Source organism: Erpetoichthys calabaricus, chromosome 9 (assembly GCF_900747795.2).
Source record: "Erpetoichthys calabaricus chromosome 9, fErpCal1.3, whole genome shotgun sequence".
Taxonomy (NCBI): Eukaryota; Metazoa; Chordata; class Cladistia; order Polypteriformes; family Polypteridae; genus Erpetoichthys; species Erpetoichthys calabaricus.
The window spans coordinates 4,584,971-4,609,398 of NC_041402.2; the positions used below are offsets into that span (position 1 = coordinate 4,584,971).

Below are 24,428 nucleotides of genomic sequence, written 5' to 3' on the forward strand. Positions count from 1 at the left end.
TGCGCATCACTCTGCTGCTCCATTCTAACTAATGGCAAGGGGCTCTAAACGAGGTCACGTTGGTCCCAAACAGCTGCCAATGCCCCAGGGTCGCTAACACCCAGTTTGAAAATTTGCTGTTTCCCTGTGCCACCCTGTATAAAGAGCCAGTGTCAGATACTTTTGGATCATCCGAGATTTCGGATTTTTCCTCTTTTTTGTTTTGTGTATCAAGCATTGGTTATTTAGTATTTCACGGACTGTTAACTGACTTGTGTTAATTGTGTTTGACGACAGGTTTTTGGTTTGGGCTTCATTTTCCCAGTCCCTTCCTATTCTGCCCATGTGGCCTTCCAATTTCCATCTTGTGGCAGAACACCCTTAAAGTCTCCAGATATATTACTCACCAACTTACTTCTGACGAGGTTTGGTTGAAAAGTAAAAAGCTCGAGAGTGAAAGGCTGCCCAAATATTCTTCATCTGATAAAGACACACCGAAAACCCAGTGGCCATTCTTGAGCAAAGAACAAGTGAGACATGCATTTTATTGAGCACAGCCAGTGGCGTGACACATGCACGACTCAAGGCTTGATGTGCAACTTACCAATGAGCCCCGCTTGTACTGACTATACCAAGTATTGGGCCGCTCTTTGGGCCAACGGGCCATTTTATTCTGTAAAATATAAAACTGGTTAAAGGAAGAGAACAGATACAGGAAGGTGGCTTACCAGTTTACCCCGTTTGAATTCACTGAACCAGGAGCCTGGATTTTCCTTTGCCCATGATGTGATTCTAGCCTGGTGTGCCAGATGGAACAGAGAGGAAGAAAAAGCCAGTTACATAGAGAAGGCGAGCCCCATGCCCCCACAATTTAACCTGCACATCTTATAGGGGAGACAGACGGGACATGCGAGGGGACAAGACACTTTGAAAAACAATCATGGAGGATTTCAAATGAAGAGAAGAAGCTTTAAAGCAAACAAACTGAGCAACCCCTTGTGAGAAGGTCAGGAGGTACCCGGTGCCACCCTTGCAAATTCATTTTAGTACAAAATCCCTACTCAGTCTTGAAAAATCCACACTAATACAGAGGATAGTTGTCTGGTCAGAGGGGACACCAAACCTATGAGGTTCTTCATTGATAAACCAGAGTGCGCCCAGGTTACGGACTAAACCTCAAGCTGGTGTGAACACAGTGGGCGCTCTCATAGCTGCCTACCCACCCAAAAGGATGGCAAGTTTTTTTTGGTTCTTTATTTCGCCTTATACAATTTCTTGTATTAGGAATTTGTTAGTTTTCACATACCCCTTGGGGTCAGCCATTGTACAGCGGCCCTGGAGCAATTACAGGATAAAGGTCTTGCTCAAGGGCCCAGCAGGGTAGGATCTCTTTTGGCAGTGACGGGGATTCGAACCGGCAACCTTCTGCATACCAGCACAGATCCTTAGCCTCAGAGCCACCACTCCACCCAAGTTGGCCACATTATGAAGACAATACTTTGAGTGAGGACAGGTAAGTGAAGTCCTGTCTGCCTGGCTTATGGACCTGCCCGCTTCTGGTTCTATTCACGTTGCCACGTCCTTCTTTCATTCTGTGCCTTGTTAAGATGGCTACTCTTCTTTCTGACAGGTGGGTACTCATCCTTTGCTTGTCTCCTGACTCTTCCCTTCCTGGTCGAGGAGTGACCATTAAACCTCCTTGTCTCCAGGGAGGAATTTGTGCGGGGTGATCGCTCCAAACCAACCAGCCAACCAACACCCACTGCCAGACCAACCACCCTACCCCAGTGCTCTTCAATATCCTCGGCAGCTCTGAGGTTTAAACTCAAGGCATCTGGATGAACAACTTCCTGGGCTACAGCGGCCAATCAAGGTTCTGATTGCAAGGGTGGCTTTACACCGCAGCAGGCCCTCATCTCTCTGCTCCACTACACTCACCACCCTCTAGTCTCTGTTCAGTGATTCACTCAGGGTGATGCCCCTGGCAGCTTTGAGACTACGTTGCCGCCTCTGGATTGCAGAACAACCATCTCCGTCTGCAGAGGTAAAGGAGAACTTCCTTGGCTACAGCGGCCAATGAAGATACTACCTGTGTTTGTGTTTTAATGGAGCAGCAGCCTCTTTCTCTGTATCTTTCTCTATCCCACTACACTCGACCCACCAAGTCACAGCCACCACATACACTACATGGACAAAAGTATTGGGACGCCTGCCTTTACACACACATGAACTGTAGTGACATCCCATTCTTAATCCATAGGCTCGAATATGGTAGTTGGCCCACCCTTTGCAGCTCTAAGAGCTTCATCTTTACTGGGAAGGCTTTCCATGAGGTGTAGGACTGAGTGCGTTTATGGGAGTCTTTGACCAGGAGAGCATTTGTGAGGTCAGACACTGATGTTGGACGGGAAGGCCCGTCTTGCTCGTAGTCTCTGCTCTGATTCGTCCCAAAGGTGATCTATCAGGTTGAGGTCAGTTAGGGCTCAGTGCAGGCCAGTCAAGTTCCTCCTCCATTTCCTTATAGACCTTGCTTTGTGCACCGGACTTTAATATGGAGTCAGCCCACCCTTTGCAGCTCTAACAGCTTCATCTCTTCTGGGAAGGCTTTTCACGAGGTGTAGAACTGAGTGTGTTTATGGGAATTTGTGACCAGGAGAGCATTTGTGAGGTCAGGCACTGATGTTGGATGAGAAGGCCCATCTTGCTCGCAGTTTCTGATTCATCCCAAAGGTGTTCTGTTGGGCTGAGTTCAGGGCTCAGTGCAGGCCAGTCAAGTTCCTCCTCCATTTCTTTATAGACCTTGCTTTGTGCACCGGACTTTAATATGGAGTCGGCCCACCCTTTGCAGCTCTAACAGCTTCATCTCTTCTGGGAAGGCTTTCCACGAGGTGTAGGACTGAGTGTGTTTATGGGAATTTGTGACCAGGAGAGCATTTGTGAGGTCAGGCACTGATGTTGGACGAGAAGGCCCGTCTCGTTCGCAGTCTCCGCTCTGATTCTTCCCAAAGGTGATCTATCAGGTTGAGGTCAGTCAGGGCTCAGTGAAGGCCTGTCAAGTTCCTCCTCTATTTCTTTATAGACCTTGCTTTGTGCACTGGGTTTGAATATGGAGATGGCCCAGACTTTACAGCTCTAACACAGCTTCATCTCTTCTGGGAAGGCTTTCCACGAGGTGTAGGACTGAGTGTGTTTATGGGAATTTGTGACCAGGAGAGCATTTGTGAGGTCAGGTGCTGATATTGGACGAGAAGGCCTGTCTCGCTCGTAGTCTCTGCTCTGATTCGTCCCAAAGGTGATCTATCAGGTTGAGTTTCGGTCAGGGCTCTCTCAGTGCAGGCCAGTCAAGTTCCTCCACACCAAACTCGCTCCTCCATTTCTTTATAGACCTTGCTTTGTGCACTGGTGTGTGTGCTCAGTCGTGTTGCCATCCCCAAACTTGAAATTGTCCAAAATGGCTTTGTATGCTAAAGCATTCTCAGCATTTCACTGGAACTAAGGGACAAGCCAAACCCCTGAAAAACAGCCCCACACCATAATCCCCCCCAGTCCACCAAACATTCCACTTAGCACAATGCAGTCAGGCGAGTCCAGTTCTCCTGGTCAGACTTGTCCACCAGATTGCGTGATTTGTCACTCCAGAGGACACGTCTGCTCTGCTCTCGAGTCCAGTGGCATCTGGTGGGCTTTACACCACTGCATCTGACGCTTTGCATTGCATTTGGTGATGTCAGGCTTGGCAGCTGCTGCTCGGCCATGGAGACCCATTCATTCCATGAAGCTCTCTCTACGCTGCACTGTTCTTGAGCTTTTGGGGGTCTGTAGCTATGGACTCTGCAGAAAGTGGGTGACTTCTTCACACCTCAGTATGCGTTGTCCCCACTCTGTGATTTGACGTGGCCTACCACTTTGTGGCTGAGTTGCTGTTGTTCCCAATTGCTTCCACTTTTGTTACAACGCCATTAACAGTTAACCGTGGAATATTTAGTAGCGAGGAAATTTCACGAATGGACTTCTTGCACAGGTGGCATCCTATCACATTACCAGGCTTGAACTCACTGAGCTCCTAAGAGTGACCCATTCTGTCACAAATGTTTGTAGAAGCCAGCAGTCTGCATGGCGAGGGGCTCGATGTTATACACCTGTGGCCATGGAAGTGACTGGAACACCTGAATTCAGTGATTTGGAGGGTCCCAATACTTTTGTCAATATAGCATATAATCTGCTGAGGAATTCACCCACGACAATGACCTGTCTTCTACTGATCACCCTCTGGCAGTTATGGAAACTGAACTCAGGGGGCCTTTGGGCTACAGAACAACCATCTTGACCAGTGGAGATCAGGGAGAACCTCCTTGGCTACTGTGGCCAATCAGACGTCTAGCTGCAAGTTCCTTTTATGCAGCAGCAGACTCTCTCATGGGCTGCACTCACCCCTCCAGGTCACAGCACCATTCATCTCAGCTTGTGGATATGCTCATGGTGACACCCGCCACCACAAACTGCATCCAATCCCTGACTACTGTAGGATTTGAACTTCAGGCCTTAGGATTACAGAACAACCGCCTTGACCCATGGAGCCAAAGGAGAACTTCCTGGGGTTCAGTGAACAAACAGACGGCTCATATGCAGCAGCCGGCTGCGTCTCCCTCTGTCTCACTAAACTCTCCACTCCAAATGAAGGCACCACTAGTTTCTGTTCAGTGATGGCCCCCCTAGTAGCTGCGGGACTTGAAATCAGGGCCAACCATCTTGATCAGTGGAGCTAAAGAACTTCCTTGGCTACAGTGACTAATCACACTTCTGACTTGTCGTCTTCTTCTTCTTTCAGCTGCTCCCGTTAGGGGTTGCCACAGCGGGTCATCTTGTCCCATATCTTTCTGTCCTTGTCATCTTGTTCTGTCACACCTGTCACAGGAGACAGAGCTGGAGGTGGCAGAGTTAAAGATGCTAAGATCTGCATTGGGTGTGATGAGGATGGACAGGATTAGAAATGAGGACATTAGAGGGTCAGCTCAAGTGGGACGGTTGGGAGACAAAGTCAGAGAGGCCAGATTGTGTTGGTTTGGACATGTGCAGAGGAGAGATGCTGGGTATACTGGGAGAAGGATGCTAATGATAGAGCTGCCAGGGAAGAGGAAAAGAGGAAGGCCTAAGAGAAGGTTTATGGATGTGGTGAGAGAGGACATGCAGGTGACGGGTGTAACAGAACAAGATGACGAGGACAGAAAGATATGGAAGAAGATGATACTCTGTGGCAACCCCTAACAGGAGCAGCCAAAAGATGAAGAAGAAGACTGTTAAGTGGCATATACTGTGAAGACATGTGCAGGATCAGGCAGGAAGACATTCCAACAAGACCCTCAGGGGAAGCTGCTCAATTTTCCAAGATGCCAGACAGCAAAGAAATCCAAGATGGTGGCTACAGGAAGGCGAAGCTGCGTCTAGGCTGCTTTTAAATGATAGTATTAGGTGGAGCGGGAAGCAGCAGGTTAGGACAGCCTGACCACTGAACCCAAGCGGGTGATACAGAAGAGCAGCTTGGAGCGGCTGGACGGCAGAATGGCACCCATGAGCAGCAGAAGAGAAGACAAGGAGCCGTCCACCAAAAGCAGTAAGAATACCCGGCACGGGCTGAGGCAGGACCTACAGGCCTAATAGACTGATCTCTTTATACTTTCTTAACCTTTGTCCAATAATTGCTGCTTTCGCCAGTCATATAACAATCTGAAAGCCCCCTAAATTCACACGAGCAACAAAGATGAATCCAATAATACATTTATTATTATTTTAAAAAGTCATACAGTATATTCTATGACAGAGCCGCAAGAATATGGAGCAAACTGCAGCAGCCCTGATGGCAAGGAAGGAACCAACACTGGAAGAGATGCCAGTACACAACATGTGAATTTCCCCTTGGGATTAATAAAGTATCTATCTATCTATCTATCTATCTATCTATCTATCTATCTATCTATCTATCTATCTATCTATCTATCTATCTATCTATCTATCTATCTATCTATCTATCTATCTATCTATCTATCTGTTATATAGTGCCTTTCATATCTATCTATCTATCTATCTATCTATCTATCTATCTATCTATCTATCTATCTATCTGTTATATAGTGCCTTTCATATCTATCTATCTATCTATCTATCTATCTATCTATCTATCTATCTATCTATCTATCTATCTATCTGTTATATAGTGCCTTTCATATCTATCTATCTATCTATCTATCTATCTATCTATCTATCTATCTATCTATCTATCTATCTGTTATATAGTGCCTTTCATATCTATCTATCTATCTATCTATCTATCTATCTATCTATCTATCTAAAGGCACCCAGAAGTTACTAATGGCTGTCCGTCCAATCATCCCGGCTTGTTTGAAGCTCCGTATACTGAGAGGCACGTTGCACGTTGTTTCGTTCAGGTTGCTTCGTCCCAGCGAGAGTTATTACAGAAAATTCGGGGGCCTCTTTTGAGTGAATCTCCCTGTACAAGACCCTTACAAAAAGACGGAAGGCTGGGCTTTGCTCCTGTGACTGTAGAACAGAAACCGCTGAGCCACTTGTTTGATATCAAATCAGAAAAATTAGAGGAAGGAGAGAGGGCAGTCGGCGGATGCATTTGATGGGCATATGACTTGTTGGGGAGATGCCCGCTGCACAAACTGTGTGGGTGTCTCAGGAATCATTCAAGTAGGCTGCTACAGACTCGTAGAATTCAAGAAATAACTGAAATTATTAAAGATCTGGGTGATAACGGACAGGCGATTTTTTTTACTTAATTGATAACTCCATTAAGTGCCCTTCTAAGTAAATTAGGGAATCAAGCAGCCCTGAACACGCCAGCCTGTCACGGTATCTGAAGGCATCAGCCGTTCTGTTCAAATCGATGCTAATGAACACACACTTAAGACGAGCTCGGGCATTTTAAAAAATTTGGGGTTGGCAACTTGTTATCTGCAGCTTGCAACCACATCCTTGGCAGTGATATGAGCATGGGTGGCATTTGTGGCAAAACGCATTCACACTTTAGAAGCCGCTGATTTGTGGCGTTCAGACATATAAATGCAGTAAAACACCAAATGACAGACACTGCAGTTCATTAATACTGAAGTGAAGAGCAGCAGCTTCAGGGTAATTTAATAAACTTGTGCTTATTCTACATTAAATTCAAAGAAGGGGTTGGTAGGGAAAGGGCCATCGGGGCATCAGGTGCCAGCAGATGTGTGCTCAGGGTCAAGCAGGCCCGGTAATGAATGACTGAAGTCTGCTTGGCACCCTGAGACAGCACCTGCTGCCAGCAGAAAGTGAAAGCAAGGCTGGCACTGACTTTAAAGTGGTACTCACTCCTTCAGACTTCTTGTCTGGATAGATGCAGCTCTCCCCTCCAGCTGTGAAGTTACAGTGCACCTTGAAGGAGTCCCGGGAGCAGCCCTGGTTGGGGTCGATCCAGTATTCACCTGTAATCCAAAAGTGACAACGTCAGGAGGAGGCCATCGACACACTCACAAGACCGATCACATCGGGGTGTGTGTGTGTGCGTAGGGGGTTACGGATAGTTAGCAATCTGCATTTACTTCAGACAGGCAGTATATAAAAGGCACTATATAATAATTAAAAAGGCGCCATATCAAATGAAATATAGAAATATATGAAGGCCATTTTATAACAGAGGGATAGAAAAATAGACAGATGAAGGCCACTATGTAATATATGGATATGAAAGGTGCTGTACAATAGAGAGACAGAAATGAAATACAGTACACTGAAGAACAAACAGATAGATAAACAGATGAAGGGCACTCGACATCAAAGATATATGAAAAGTACAATTTAACAGATGGATATGAATGGTAGTATAAGATAGATAGATAGATAGATAGATAGATAGATAGATAGATAGATAGATAGATAGATAGATAGATAGATAGATAGATATGAAAGGCACTATATGATGGATGGACAGACAGACAGACAGAAAGATATATATATATATAGATAGATAGATAGATAGATAGATAGATAGATAGATAGATAGATAGATAGATAGATAGATAGATAGATGTGAAAGGCACTATATGATAGATAGATAGATAGATAGATAGATAGATAGATAGATAGATAGATAGATAGATAGATATGAAAGGCGCTATATGATGGATGGACAGACAGACAGACAGATAGAAAGATAGATAGATAGATATGAAAGGCACTATATGATAGATAGATAGATAGATAGATAGATAGATAGATAGATAGATAGATAGATAGATAGATAGATAGATAGATATGAAAGGCACTATACTATATACAGTAAAGGTAAATATGAAGCCAAGTGTCAGCCTGATGTATTCTCTACCCCCCCCACTTGATCCATAGACCACTGCAGCGTACAGTTGAGTTTTCACTGGGCCAGTTCAAGTACTGGTGGACGCTCCGTTGATGGCTACTACTGTACTTGTGGATTTTTTTAGTATGAGTCTGAACCAATGCGTTGTCTTGCCCCTTCCTCAGTCCAGTAGTGATGGTCTACCTGATCTGCTCAACCTTGGTATTCATACCCCAGGCCCACCACTCTTACACATGCAATGTTTCTAAGGTTGGGGATGGGAACTTCCTGGAGGTCTCCATCGATGGCACTTTGGGGTCTGATCACATTGCCTTCAGCCGTCTCACTCTCTGTTGGCCAACCTCTGGACTGTCAGGGAGCCCTCGCTCTCTAACTCTGAAAAGGGGAGTCACTGTATGCTAATTTTTAAATGTAGTGCACCAATGAGGACAAGTGCATGCAAATTTCAACATTTGGTGGAGCTTCGTGGTGTGTCAGCACCCAGGTAGACTTACAGACCTCCCTGCTCAATCGTCCAGTGCCATCAGTCATCATGGCCCAGATCTGAAGTCGGACCCTGGAGATTTTAGGCAGGAATGAAGCTCAGCTTGGGCCTCCATGCCATTCATTTAACTAACCTCAATTTAACTAAGTCACTTCCCAGATTTGAGACTTTTACTTGTTTATGTGCTCTGTAAATGAGTGTATCAACCATACATATAGGACACTATACCGTCTGGGAAGTCTGGGTGGCACAGCTGCAGGTCCTTGCACGTGCGTGCTGGGTTGTTCTGAGTACCCAAGGGATGTTTCATTTGTTCAATTTCCAGCTTCAGAGAGTTGAGAGAGCCAAAGATTTCCTCCATGCCGTCTGCATAGTCCATATAATTTTCAGAGTTGCCTTCATCCATCAGCTGGCTGGCATCAATGTTACGCTTGCTTCGCTTGGATGATTGGATGGGCAGCGGATGAATGACATCACCAGGGGGCCCCTAGAGGAGAAACAAAAACGTGGTTGGCAAAACATCTAGTCATGGCAAGCAGCTCTCATTACTTTTAAACTTAAGGCATAGCCTATGAACTGGGCATAAGAGCTGCGGGGCAGATGCCACTCCAGATAAGACTAAGAGCACACTTACCGCAGGACCTGGAGGTCCGGGCACTCCCGTTTCACCCTTGGGGCCCGTTTGACCCTAATTAGAACGAAATGAACAGCATTAATGCCTTAGGAAAAGAAATATACTCAGCAAGAAATTAATGATACTCTCGCTATGATACAGATGGCTGAAGGGGCAAAGGGGACAGGGATTTGTCACAAGACACTTTACTTCTTACAGTTATGTAATTATTTGATGAGTTACACTTATAAAACACTTTTGGTAAACGAAACTTCACAGCACAGCTGCACATAAGCGTATCCTCAAAAAATGACAGCGGCATCAAGTGTTACGATCAGAGCCAGATCCATCATGGGACCCTCTCACACGGGGCACACACACAGTCAACAATCACATCCTGAGGGAGAATACAAGGAAAAAGCCACAAAAACACCGGGAGAACATGCAGACCCTACGCAGACAGACACAGGCGCAGGACTGGAAACTGGGACACTGGAACTGTGAGGTGGCAGCCCGGTCCACTGTGCCTCAGTGACCCAATACATATTAATATTACACATAGTCGCCACATGGGGGTGCTTATCCTCAACAAAATGCCAGCACAGTCAAAATAAGTGGTTGGAAGTGTATTTGACTAAACGGGACACAATACAAAAGGACAAGGGGAAGACAATAATAATAATACAGTACATGCTATTAATAGAGCACCATACCAATGCTCAACAAGCAAGGAGTGCACAATAAAAAATGGACAACGGAATAGCAAAGTCTTTGACCAACCTACACACTCACCCAGGTACTGAAGTATCAGTGAAAAGGCTCTGTCCTACCTCCCAGCCTTCCTCTTCCTCCTCCTTTACCGGGTGGTAAGACCTTACCTGTGCTCCCCACCATACACCATGCTTCTCAGACTGAGGAGGTGAAAGACCCTTAAAGGGCTTGTGCCAGTTTGATGGGGAACACTTCCAGTTCTCCAATGTTTAAAATGGAGACACTGGCACACACTACATTTCCCAGCAGCCTCTGAGGTAACCTCAGGTTATAGCAGCAGAGTACTGATGCTGCCAACTAGTGGACGGGAAAGATATGGCACCCTTTCAGCGATCTTGGGACAAAATGGTGTAAGCATGGAATAGATAGATAGATAGATAGATAGATAGATAGATAGATAGATAGATAGATAGATAGATAGATAGATAGATAGATAGATAGATAGATAGATATGAAAGGCACTATATGATAGATAGATAGATAGATAGATAGATAGATAGATAGATAGATAGATAGATAGATAGATAGATAGATAGATAGATAGATAGATAGATAGATATGAAAGGCACTATATGATAGATAGATAGATAGATAGATAGATAGATAGATAGATAGATAGATAGATAGATAGATAGATAGATAGATAGATAGATAGATATGAAAGGCACTATATGATAGATAGATAGATAGATAGATAGATAGATAGATAGATAGATAGATAGATAGATAGATAGATAGATAGATAGATAGATATGAAAGGCACTATATGATAGATAGATAGATAGATAGATAGATAGATAGATAGATAGATAGATAGATAGATAGATAGATAGATAGATAGATAGATAGAGATATGAAAGGCACTATATGATAGATAGATAGATAGATAGATAGATAGATAGATAGATAGATAGATAGATAGATAGATAGATAGATAGATAGATAGATATGAAAGGCACTATATGATAGATAGATAGATAGATAGATAGATAGATAGATAGATAGATAGATAGATAGATAGATAGATAGATAGATACGAAAGGTGCTATATGATAGATAGATAGATAGATAGATAGATAGATAGATAGATAGATAGATAGATAGATAGATACGAAAGGTGCTATATGATAGATAGATAGATAGATAGATAGATAGATAGATAGATAGATATGAAAGTCGCTATATGATAGATAGATAGATAGATAGATAGATAGATAGATAGATAGATAGATAGATAGATAGATAGATATGAAAGGCACTATATGATAGATAGATAGATAGATAGATAGATAGATAGATAGATAGATAGATAGATAGATAGATAGATAGATAGATAGATAGATAGATAGATATGAAAGGCACTATATGATAGATAGATAGATAGATAGATAGATAGATAGATAGATAGATAGATAGATAGATAGATAGATAGATAGATAGATAGATAGATAGATAGATATGAAAGGCACTATATGATAGATAGATAGATAGATAGATAGATAGATAGATAGATAGATAGATAGATAGATAGATAGATAGATATGAAAGGCACTATATGATAGATAGATAGATAGATAGATAGATAGATAGATAGATAGATAGATAGATAGATAGATAGATAGATAGATAGATAGATAGATAGATAGATATGAAAGGCACTATATGATAGATAGATAGATAGATAGATAGATAGATAGATAGATAGATAGATAGATAGATAGATAGATAGATAGATAGATAGATAGATAGATAGATGATACTCATATATAAGCTGATTTCTGCCAGTCCCACAGTTCCACTCTTTTGAGCGTATTCAACGTTACTGTTAACTTTCCTCTGTCCGCCTGTTTCTTTCATTTCCTATCATGTTTTCTATTTAAACTTTCCTTATTATGGGTTAGTACCTATTGTATGCGCCATCTGTTAGAATGAAAAGTGCAGTGCACCTTAAAAATACATGAGGCAAACGGTGCCCAGTGGGCATCCAATCTGGCCTTCGTCGTCCTTCTTCACTCTCCTAGATTTTGCTGCTGTATTCAGAGACCCCAAAATGTGCCAGATGCACACAACAAAGAAAAAAACTTGGCTGATGTGAACTAAGCAGTCGGTCCCAGGAAGGCACCATAAAGGCAATACAGATATATTTGTACTGAAGTGAGCTTGGCTTTATGCATAGCCTCCTGCTGATATGTTCATAGGAATTAACATCATACTTATAGGGCCACAGCCTGTCCCGGTGGCACTGGGTGCCAGGCAGATCCTTACCCTAGACAGGACACCAGTAAATTTGTGGGCTCAGAACTGGATCCATGAAGCTGCAGTGCTAGCTGCTGTGTTCCTGTGGCATGCCCACTACATACCGTACATGTTAATAAGTGTATCTGACCCATATCTCATTCTCAAACCGGACTAAACCAGAGCCCAGAACCACCATGTGGTGCAGGAAAGAACCAAAGCGAAAGGAACCCACACATCCACCTTCACTCATGCCATGCCAACTGAGGACAGCCATACCAAATAACATGGGCATCTTTAGAATGTGAGGAGAGGTTGAAGTGGCAGGAGGAGAGCCGCAGGGAGGGACAGGGAGTGCATGCGGGGTTAGTCCACAGGAGCAGAGAGAGGCGTTTATGACTGAGCCATCACGTTTCTCATATTTTCAGTTTCATTCAGAATGTTTAAACACTCGACATATCCACAAACTCAACATATAATGTTTTATTTTTACATACCGATGAACCCTTAGCACCTTTAGGACCAGATGGACCCTAATAAGAAAATAAAATGACATGTTAAATCACATTAATGGCCTTTAAACAGTTATAGTACTCAAGTAATAATTTCATCTTTATCTTATATTACTAACAAATTTATAGTGCAAAAAAATGGCATGACTTAATATTTACAAACTGTAATATGCCTTCTTAAAGTGTTTACACCCCCCCCCCCCCCCACACACACTTGCCAGTCTGTGCCCACATTTGACTTACTGTGTACAACTGTGCAGGTGACGCCACCTGTTAGCCTTCATACTGTAGCATGGAGCCAATGGAACTCCACTTACAGTGCATTCTGGGACAATACTGAAGACAATACACAGAAAGGCGCTACATACAGATTCACTTATTGAGACATCCACATGGCTAAGGATCTGGACTGCAGTTGTGACGGTGGTCAGGTCAGCCCTCCATTGACTTGCTGTGTGTTATGAAGCAGCGCAGCTCAAAGGCACCTCATGGCTGCTGCAGGCTCAGTTTGTGAACATTTCCATCGTCTGGCAGTTCAGAGCCTTCCATGTGGAGAGCTGACAGCTTTTCCTTTTATTTCCCCAACTCCTTTTATGTTGAGATTTTATTTTAAAATAGACATTCTAAATTCCACAACACATTCATGTATTCTCTGATTTCTCATTTTATTTGAAATTCATTCATTCATTCTGTGATGTGATGTTTGCTCTGAGGGTGTTGATGGAGAAGTAGAGAGAAGGCCAGAAGGAGTTGCATTGTGTCTTTGTGGTCCTGAAGAAAGCAAATGACAGGGTGACAAGAGAGGAGCTGTGGTGTTGTATGAGGAAGTCACTAAAGAGGGAGAAAAGGACCGGTGGGCTACACAGAGGGGCAGAGCTGGGAAAGACATGCAGCAGGTTAGGGAGATAAAGATGGAAACGTACTCACAAGCGAGGAGAGGGTGTTGAGCAGATGCAAAGAGGACTTTGAGAGGCTGATGAATGAAGAGAACGAGAGAGAGAAGAGGTTGGATGATGTGGAGATAGTGAATCAGGAAGTGCAACCAATTAGCAAGGAGGAAGTAAGGACAGCGATGAATAGGATGAAGAATGGAAAGGCCGTTGGTCCAGATGACATACCTGTGGAAGCATGGAGGTGTTTAGGAGAGATGGCAGTGGAGTTTTTAACCAGATTGTTTAATGGAATCTTGGAAAGTGAGAGGATGCCTGAGGAGTGGAGAAGAAGTGTACTGGTGCTGATATTTAAGAATAAGGGGGACGTGCATTACTGTAGTAACTACAGGGGGATAAAATTGATGAGCCACAGCATGAAGTTATGGGAAAGAGTAGTGGAAGCTCAGTTAAGAAGTGAGGTGATGATCAGTGAGCAGCAGGATGGTTTCATGCCAAGAAAGAGCACCACAGATGTGATGTTTGCTCTGAGGATGTTGATGGAGAAGTAGAGAGAAGGCCAGAAGGAGTTGCATTGTGTCTTTGTGGACCTGAAGAAAGCAAATGACAGGGTGACAAGAGAGGAGCTGTGGTGTTGTATGAGGAAGTCGGGAGTGGCAGAGAAGTATGTGAGAATAGTAGAGGATATGAAGTGTGACCGTGGTGAGGTCTGCGGTAGGAGTGACGGAGATGGGATTACATCAGGGATCGGCTCTGAGCCCTATCTTATTTGCAGTGGTGATGGACAGGTTGACAGATGAGATTAGACAGCAGTCCCTGTGGACTGTGATGTTTGCTGATGACATTGTGATCTGTAGTGAGAGTAGGGAGAAGATCAAGGAGAACCTGGAGAGTATGGAGATATGAGAGGAGAGGAATGAAGGTCAGTAGAACCACCAAGACAGAATACATGTGTGTGAATGAGAGGGAGGTCAGTGGAATGGTGAGGATGAGGGAGTAGAGCTGGTGAAGGTGGAGGAGTTTAAATATTTGGGATCAACAGTACAGAGTAATAGGGATTGTGGAAGAGAAGTGAAGAATAGAGTGCAGGCAGGGTGGAGTGGGTGGAGAAGAGTGTCAGGAGTGATTTGTGACAGACGGGTATCAGCAAGAGTGAAAGGGAAGGTCTACAGGACGGTAGTGAGACCAGCTGTGTGATATGGGCTGGAGACAGTGGCACAGGAGACACAGCTGGAGGTGGCAGAGTTAAAGATGTTAAGATTTGCATTGGGCGTGATGAGGATGGACAGGATTAGAAATGAGGACATTAGAGGGTCACCTCAGGTGGGACGGTTTGGAAACAAAGTCAGAGAGGTGAGATTGCGTTGGTTTGGACAAGTGCAGAGGAGAGATGAGGGGTATATTGGGAGAAGGATGCTAAGGATAGAGCTGACAGGGAAGAGGAGAAGAGGAAGGCCTAAGAGAAGGTTAATGGATGTGATGAGAGAGGACATGCAGGTGACGGGTGTGACAGAACAAGATGACGAGGACAGAAAGGTATGGAAGAAGATGATCTGCTGTGGCAACTCCTAACAGGAGCAGCTGAAAGAAGAAGAAGATTCTGTGATACTATCCATTCATTTTTTTTATTAATTCATTGATTCATGTTCTAACTGCGTTTAAGATTCATTGATTTGTTTGTACATTTTGTCATTCATTCCTTTTCCAATTACATTCATTCATCCATCCATCCATCCATCCATTTTCCAACCCGCTGAATCCGAACACAGGGTCACGGGGGTCTGCTGGAGCCAATCCCAGCCAACACAGGGAACAAGGCAGGAACCAATCCTGGGCAGGGTGCCAACCCACCGCAGGACTACATTCATTCAGTAGTTTGTAATTAATCGACATTTCCATTTTATATTACAAATCGATTCATTCAATCATTTTCTTATCTCATTTCAAATGGATCAGTTCATTAATTCATTCATTTATTTTGAATTCAGTTAAAATGAATCGACTCATTTTTTAATTTGCATTTTTATCTTCTGATTTCAGGTGATTTTTTCATTCATTCTTTCATCTCCCAATCATTTTGAAATGACTTCATTCAGACGCACATCTGTTTTTTAGATTCCTGCTGAATTTCACTCATTTTCTAAGTGATTTGGCCTTCAGTTCATTTATAGGGCCACAGCCTGTCCTGGTGGCACTGGGTGCCAGGCAGATCCTTACCCTAGACAGGACACCAGTCAATCTGTGGGCTCAGAACTGGATCCATGAAGCTGCAGTGCCAGCTGCTGTGTTCCTGTGGCATGCCCACTACATACCGTACATGTTAATAAGTGTATCTGACCCGTATCTCATTCTCAAACCGGACCAAACCAGAGCCCAGAACCACCATGTGGTGCAGGGAAGAACCAAAGCGAATGGAACCCACACGCCCACCTTCACTCATGCCATGCCAACTGAGGACAGTCATACCAAATAACCTGGGCATCTTTAGAATGTGAGGAGAGGTTGAAGTGGCAGGAGGCAATTTACTGGTGTCAACCATTCAGTTTTTGTCATCTAATCATCCATCCATTAATTGTGTCATTTCATCCAAATTCATCCATTCATTTTCTTACTTTAATTTAAATCCACTCATTTTTTTTATCAAATAATTTTTTAAAAATGTGTTCATTTCCTTTCTGATTTCAGATGAATTTCACTTATTCATTCATTTAACTTACAATTTGCTAATAATTCATTCCTGAATGCACTGAATCATACACAGAGTACAACTAACATGAATGAATGAATTAATTAATTAATATCAATCCATTCATTTATTCATTTCTGATTTATTTGACATAACACAATGTATTCATTCATTTTCTGATGCCATCCACTCATGTTTTGGATGCCATTCAAACATTTCTTTATTCACTCAGTTCATTCATTCATTCATTTATTCATGTTCTTATTTTATTTAACAATAGTTGTTAATTTGGTCACTTTTTAATTAATTTTATTATTTCATTCTAAAGCCATCTATTCAAACAATCATTCATTTTCTTATTGAATTTTAAACTCATTCATTCATTCGTTTGTTCATTCATTCATTCATTCATTCATTCATTCTAATTTCAATGAAACAATTTTTTAATGTGCATAAATGTTTTCATTTCTGATTAAATACATGTATCCACTTATTTGCCTTCCAAATTATTTTAATGAATTCATTCATTCATGCAAGCATTAATATTCAGGTTGCAGTAAAAATTTAGTAACTTATTCATTCACTTTCTCATGTGATCCATTCATTTTTTGGAAGTCTTTAAGTCATTCATTCGTTGATTCATATTCTGGTTTTATTTATCAGATTATCAAATTAAACCACAAACTGTACTCATGCGTTCATTCATTTTTTTCTTATCTCATTCCAAATCCATTCATTTTCTTATTGGAGTTGCAATCCATTCATTCTGATGTCAGTTAAACTTCATTATGAGTTTTGTTCATTCGCTCATTTATCTTCCAGTAATGGATTCATTCACATACACCTTCATTCATTTTCAGATTGCAGTTCCATTTCATTCATTTGTTCTTCTATTTCACGTATTTTCTGGACCATCTGACATTCATCCATTCACTCATTAATGACTTCATCTTTTCATTCCACCTCACCTCTGTAAATATGGCCAGAGTACCTGTAGTATGCCTAGGGGTGGTGCGGAGTATGGAAAGGTGTGATACAAAACCACGAGACACCCACACTGTAGAAATCCGTGAAGAACACCCCCCTTATTTGAGACCCCCGAGTGTTTATGATTTTTGAGGGCTTTGGGGTTACTTACTGAATCCCCACCACGGATACTCTAAGTAGCCCAGGAAGAGCTGCACCAGCTGCCCGGGCACACATGTCAGAGTTATGTAGGACGCAGTGCCAACCAGGTGGGCCAATCGCTCTAGATAAGATCGCCAGCTAAATAAGTAAGAAATGTTAACATCAATGTTCCTCACCCACTTCTTACACTAACAAAAGTGCTAGAAATCTCTGGGAAGTGTTAAATGATGATTGCACTTACGCCATGAGGCAAGAAAAAAAGCAGGATGTGTGAAATGTGGCAGCTTCACCCACACACGACACGACACAACACAACACGACACGGCACAACAGTGATTGGCCTCCTATGACTGCCATAAGTGACAAACATCCACAGCACTGGAACACTAAAAGGAAGTCAAGCAATCACTTACCGGCAGTCCAGGGGGGCCTGGTGGGCCAATCGGACCAGCAGGACCAGCAATGCCCTATAAATGAACAAGAAGAAGTTTACAGGTTAAAAAAAAAAAGAAATAAACAGTCAGTCAGTCAGTCATTATCCAATCCGTGTGGCAGGTGGTTGGCGTCCATGCCCAGCCGGGGATGCCCCTTCACTGTATATTCAAGAGGAGCAGCCCTGGACACTGCAATACCTCCCCCTGGACGCTAGATGGCCGCCCCCCTGGGGTGGAGCAGTGCCTCTGGTTCCCGCAAGGCTTCATGGGAATTGGAGTTTGGTGCAGCCTTGTTGGGTCCCGCAGGCACCGCCAGGGGGTGCTGTGTTTGGGCAGCAGATTATTTATTTATATTTATATTATATATATATATATATATATATATATAATAGCCGAAGAAGAAGAAAATGTTCAACCAACTTAATCCTGTTTACAGAAATGTGGAATAATACATAGACATATATATATACATATATATGTGTGTATGTATATATATATATATATATATATATATATATATATATATATATATATATATATATATATATATATATATATATATATGTATTGTGGTGGACGGCTGGGACTCCCCTTTGCTATATGTTCAGGGGGAGCAGCCATGGACTGTGCAATACCTCCCCTTGGAAGCTAGATGGCCGGCCCCCTGGGTTGGAGCAGTGCCTCGGGTTCCCGCAGGGCTCCATGGGAATTGGAGTTTAGTGCAGCCCTGTTGGGTCCCGCAGGTGCCACCAGGGGGTGCTGCAGCTGACACTCCTGAGCCCTTATGGGCAGTATATTCGCCACACCTGGAAGTGCAGCCGGAACTCGGTGATCAAGCACCTGGAGCACTTCTGGGTGGTCTATAAAAGGAGCCAGCGACCACCACTCAGGGGCCAGAGTCGGGTGGAGGAGGACAAGGCTGTTGGGGAAGACTGGTGGTGGTGCCAAAGAAGAGAAAGTGCGGTGAATTAGTGTTGTGCCTTATTTGGGACTGTGTTGTGTTTGTGGGTACAAGGAAGGCGTAGCCCACAGATGAAGAAAATAACAAGTATTTCTTTTATTTTACACGTGCCTCCCGTGTCCAATCTGTGTTGGGTTGGGCGCTATATAGCGTCTTCTTACACCTGCTATATCCTAACACAGGGTCACATGGGGTCTGCTGGAGCCAATCCCAGCCAGCACAGGGCACAAGGCAGGAACAAACCTCGGGCAGGACGCCAGCCCACCACGGGACCCACACACACACACAAACACACACTAGAGACAATTTAGAATCGCCAATGCACCTAACCTGCATGTGTTTGGACTGTGGGAAGAAACACACACAGACACGGGGAGATCATGCAAACTCCATGCAGGGAGGACCCGGGAAGCAGACCCGGATCTCCTAACTGCAAGGCAGCAGCGCTACCCACTTCGCCACCGTGTCGCCAAGCAGATTTTCTCTTCAATCAATTACTTTGCCATTTTTGCCCATCAAGTTACACTCTATAACTCATTATTACAAAGTGAAGACATATATCTTCAGGAAGGTCAGTCAGTCAGTCAGTCATCATCCAACCCGCTATATCCTAACACAGGGTCACGAGGGTCTGCTGGAGCCAATCCCAGCCAGCACAGGGAACAAGGCAGGAACAAATCTCAGGCAGGGTGCCATCCCACCATAGGGCACACACGCACACACCAAGCACAATTTAGGATCGCCAATTCACTTAACCTGCATGTCTTTGGACTGTGGGAGGAGACCCACGCAGACACGGGGAGAACATGCAAACTCTATGCAGGGAGGACCCGGTAAAGTGAACCCAAATCTCCTTACTGTGAGGCAGCAGCGCAACCACTGCGCCACTCTGTTCTGGATGTCTGCTGTATAAATATATTCACACACACTTCAGGTCAAAAGTTTAAAAATGTTTAAGAGCAGCTCCAATTTCCAGGTTTTATTGAAGTGTAACCCTTTCATGTCCAGTGAATTGCCTTAAATAGTAAACTGCCAGAGTTTAGGTTCCTGTTAATTAATAAAATCACATAAAAAGGGAACAAGTAATAGGTGTGATGGACAGTTGGGACCCATGCCCGGCCGGGACGCCCCTTCTGTGTATGTTCCAGGGGATCCAGCATGGGCTGCACAGTACCTCCCCCCTGGGTGACTTTGGTGCCTCAGATACCCGCAGGGCCCCATAGGAGATGGAGTCCTCCACAGCCCTGTTGGGATCCGGGGTGGCCACCAGGAGGTGCTGCAGTGGTCACTGGGCCCGTCTGGGCCATAGTTCAGCCACACCCGGAGTTGCAATCAGTTGGTCAAGCACCTGAAACACTTCCGGGTGAGCCACCAGCCACCACTCTGAGATCCAGACAACACTTGTGGTGGTAAAGAGAATAGTGTGCCTTTTGTTTTGGTTGTGCTTTACTGTGCTGTGGCTGAGGGGCACGGGGAATACGCGTCCCCCATCTGAAGAAAAATAAATCCTTTTGGTCTAATTTTAACATTCCTCTGTTGTCAGCCTGTGTTGGGTGCATATATAGTGCCTTTCTTACATAGGCTAACAACTTACAGCCTTTCTGCAGCAAGGGAACTTAACACAAACAATTCCTGCAGGTGTCCAAATTTTGTTGATTCCTTACCACCCCTCTGTCTGTATAAAAGCACTGTGTGAATACATTATATGTCTACACCCTCAGACATGGCAATATATGAAAAAGTTTGGCTGTGCACAAATGTGGGTCCCCTTGTCATTGTGCTGATTTGAATGCCTGTCACTGCTCAATGCTGATTACTTGGTGTGATGAGCTTGTTACGCCTTGAATTTCATAGACAGGTGTGTCCCATCATGAGATATAAAGGTATTTAAGGTGGTCCATTACAAGTTGTGCTTCCTTCCCTACGACTCTCCTCTGAAGAGTGACAGCATGGGATCCTCAAAGCAACTCTCCAAAGATCTGAAAACAAAGATTGTTGAGTCTCCTGGTTTAGGGGAAGGCAACAAAAAGCCATCTCAGAGGTTTAAACTGTCAGTTTCAACTGTAAGGAATGGAATCAGGAAATGGAAGGCCACAGGCACAGTTGGTGTTAAACCCAGCAGGTCTGGCAGGCCAAGAAAAATACAGGAGCGGCATATGAACAGGATTGTGAGAATGGTGACAGACAACCCGCAGATCACCTCCAAAGACCTGCAAGAACATCTGGCTGCAGATGGTGTATCTGTATATCGTTCTACAATTCAAACATCTGTATGGCAGGGTGATGAGAAAGAAGCTCTTTCTGCACTCACACCACAAACAGAGTCACTTGTTGTATGCCAATGCTCATTTAGACAAGACAGATTCATTTTGGAACAAAGTGCTTTGGACCGATGAGACACAAATGGAGTTATTTGGTCAGAACAAAAAGCGCTTTGCATGGCGGAATAAGAACACCGCATTCCAAGACAAACACCAGCTACCTACTGTCACATTTGGTGGAGGTGCCATCATGCTGTTGGGGCTGTGTGGCCAGTTCAGGGACTGGGGCCCTTGTTAAAGTCGAGGGTCGGATGAATTCAACTCAATATCAACAAATTCTTCAGGATAATGTTCAAGCATCAGTCACAAAGTTGAAGGTACGCAGGGGTTGGATATTCCAACAAGACAATGACCCAAAACACAGTTGGAAATCTACAAAGGCATTCATGCAGAGGGAGAAGTTTAATGTTCTGGAATGGCCGTCACAGTCCCCTGACTTGAATATCATCGACAATCTATGGGATGATTTGAAGCAGGCTGTCCATCAAATTGAACTGAACTGGAGAGATTTGGTATGAAGAATGGTGAACAAGACCTCCATCCAGAATCAGACACTCATCACAGGCTATAGGAGGACAGCGTCTAGAGGCTCAACTCAGTATTGATGTCATATCTCTGTTGGGGTGCCCACATTTATACACCTGTCTAATTTTGTTATGATGCATATTGCATATTTTCTGTTAATCCAATAAACTTAATGTCACTGCTGAAATACGACTGCTTCCATAAGCCATGTCAGATATTAAAAGGAAGTTGCTACTTTGAAAGCTCAGCCAATGAGAAACAAAAATCCAAAGAATTAAGAGGGGGTCCCAAACTTTATCATACGACTGTAGATGAGGTGACTCTGCTCCCACTATAGGTGGGCCTTATTGAGTGTTATTTTCCTCATTATATTTATTGCTGTGTTACACTTTCAGAACCACCACTCATGTTCACTTCCCCTGAAACGTTCCCTTGATTCTTCTCATACAGCTCACTACATGTGGACAGAACTGTGACATAATACATGAATCTCTGGTGCAGGAATCTCTTCCAGTCATGCCAGCAGGCTAGTGGGCTTAGCACCAGGGACATTAGTAACAAACCCAGAATCAGCCATATCCAGGGTCGTTGGAAATGGAAAGATATTGGGAGACGGGGCAAAGGCAAGCAGAAGTGATGACTTGGAGCTTCTAGATGTTTTGTCATTCTGGGATTTGTGGAGTGAAAGGCCCCAGGGGTACCAGGAGATGGCACCACGACAGCAAACAAACTGGACAAGGTGGACACTTACAGAATCTCCCTTTTGACCAGGGGAGCCCTGAGGGCCTGGAAGACCTCGGTCACCTTTCTCACCCTGCTCTCCAGAAGGCCCAATCATTCCAATTAGGCCAGGGTGACCCTGATGAGAGAAAAAAAAGAAAGATTATTTTATAAGAGGCATTCTGAATTCGACAGCAAAAGTCATTCATTCATCAACTCTCCGATTTCAATTGACATTCATCCATTTTTCCATTTTCTTATTATTGGTAAAATAAACAATCACTCATTTTTCATTCTTTCTTTGAAATGCAACCTTCAGTTTCAACGTCAATTAAAATCTGTTTATTTGGTCACTGTATCACTTCATTCAGGTCACTCACCCATCCATCCATTCATCTGCTCTATCAGCTCATTTCAAATCCAGTCACTCATCTATCCAACAATTTCCTAATTTCATGTATTCATTCTTGAATTAAATCAGAAGCATTCACTCAGTCATCCATCCATCCATTATCCAACCCGCTATATCCTAACTACAGGGTCACGGGGGTCTGCTGGAGCCAATCCTAGACAACACAGGGCGCAAGGCAGGAGACAAACCCCGGGCAGGGCGCCAGTCCACCGCAGATTCACTCAATCAATTAAACTCTTATTTTATTCGGTCACTTTATGGTTCAATGATTGATTTCACAATTTCACTCATTCAATCATTTATTGAATCAATCCTCTTGTTACAGTTCGATTTCATGTATTCATTCATTTTCTTATTGCATCCACTCATTCATTCCACTTATGATTCATTTCTTCATTTTTGAACTTTGTCATTTATTTGCTTACTCATTTACATGTGAATTAACTTGTACATTTTCTGACTTCAGTTGAAATTCGTCAGTTCCTTTATTATAAATTCATGTGCCCATTTTCTCAATTAAGCTGAAATTTATGTATTCCTTCATTCATTTCCAACTGTTTAAAATCATTCATTCTTTCAATCTCCAATTCATTCAGTTATCTATCCCCTGATGTCATCCATTCATTTCTTCATTTTATTATTTCATTTGAATGTCATTCATTCATTTTCAGTTAAAATTCAGACATTCATTTATTAATTAATTTTGGTTCAACAATTGATTCATCCTTTTGTTTAATTATTGTCACACACGTACGCATGGGAAACAGCTAAAGGGCCTAAATAATGTAATTCTACGCCAGACCAGGGGGTGGCAGAGTGTGCTAACTGTCTGTCTGTCTCAGTCTCTTGCAGACCATTCTCAGGGAATCTCGCTTGGTTCCGGTGCTGACAATGACATCATTTCCAGTTTCCGGGACCGATGATAACGTTACTTTCCGGTCAGGAAGACGTCACTTCCGGTTCCGGCGCTGCTGATGTCATTTCCTGTCCTATCTTTTAAAACCGCCATCTTGTCTCAATGCAAGTCAGTTGTGTTTTGGACTCTGTTCTGTGAACATCATGCATTTAAAATCAACTTTTGCCGCCCGGGAAAACAATATATGGATGGCTGCCCCAAATCTTCATGATGTCTGTGACTCATTGTTTGACAGTGGCGTAGTCGTCAGCATCAGAACTGGAAGTGACGTCATTGTTGGTGCTGGAACCAAGTGGATGTCCCTGAGAATGGTGTGCAAGAGACTGAGAGAGACAGACAGTTAGCACACTCCGCCGACCCCCGAGTCTGGCGTAGAATTATCATTATTTAGGTCCTTTAGATCTTTCACATGCGCACGTGTGTGACATTTCAAATGCATTCTTTCATGTATTCATTCATTTTCTGTTTTCGTA

At 43.4% G+C, this 24,428-nt stretch overlaps 1 protein-coding gene and 1 long non-coding RNA gene across 4 annotated transcripts in view; one reads left to right on the forward strand and one right to left on the reverse strand.

Annotated features, from left to right (window-relative positions):
- Positions 1–24,428, reverse strand: part of LOC114643693 (collagen alpha-1(V) chain-like) — a 519,467-nt gene that overhangs the window by 21,747 nt on the left and 473,292 nt on the right. For 2 of the 3 annotated variants that reach the window (XM_051931585.1, XM_051931583.1), the window contains 7 exons: positions 22,659–22,766; positions 18,080–18,133; positions 12,948–12,983; positions 9,466–9,519; positions 9,060–9,318; positions 7,345–7,457; positions 708–776 (listed from right to left, as the gene is read on the reverse strand). In XM_051931585.1, the coding sequence (XP_051787545.1) occupies positions 708–776; positions 7,345–7,457; positions 9,060–9,318; positions 9,466–9,519; positions 12,948–12,983; positions 18,080–18,133; positions 22,659–22,766 (693 nt within the window). Of the gene's footprint in view, positions 1–583; positions 653–707; positions 777–7,344; positions 7,458–9,059; positions 9,319–9,465; positions 9,520–12,947; positions 12,984–18,079; positions 18,134–22,658; positions 22,767–24,428 lie in introns of all 3 variants that reach the window. The other variant, XM_051931584.1, reaches the window with a different exon arrangement.
- Positions 14,760–24,428, forward strand: part of LOC127529105 (uncharacterized) — a 152,724-nt gene continuing 143,055 nt past the window's right edge. Inside the window, exon 1 of the long non-coding RNA XR_007935789.1 lies at positions 14,760–15,016. This is a non-coding gene — a long non-coding RNA (uncharacterized LOC127529105). The remainder of the gene's footprint in view (positions 15,017–24,428) is intronic.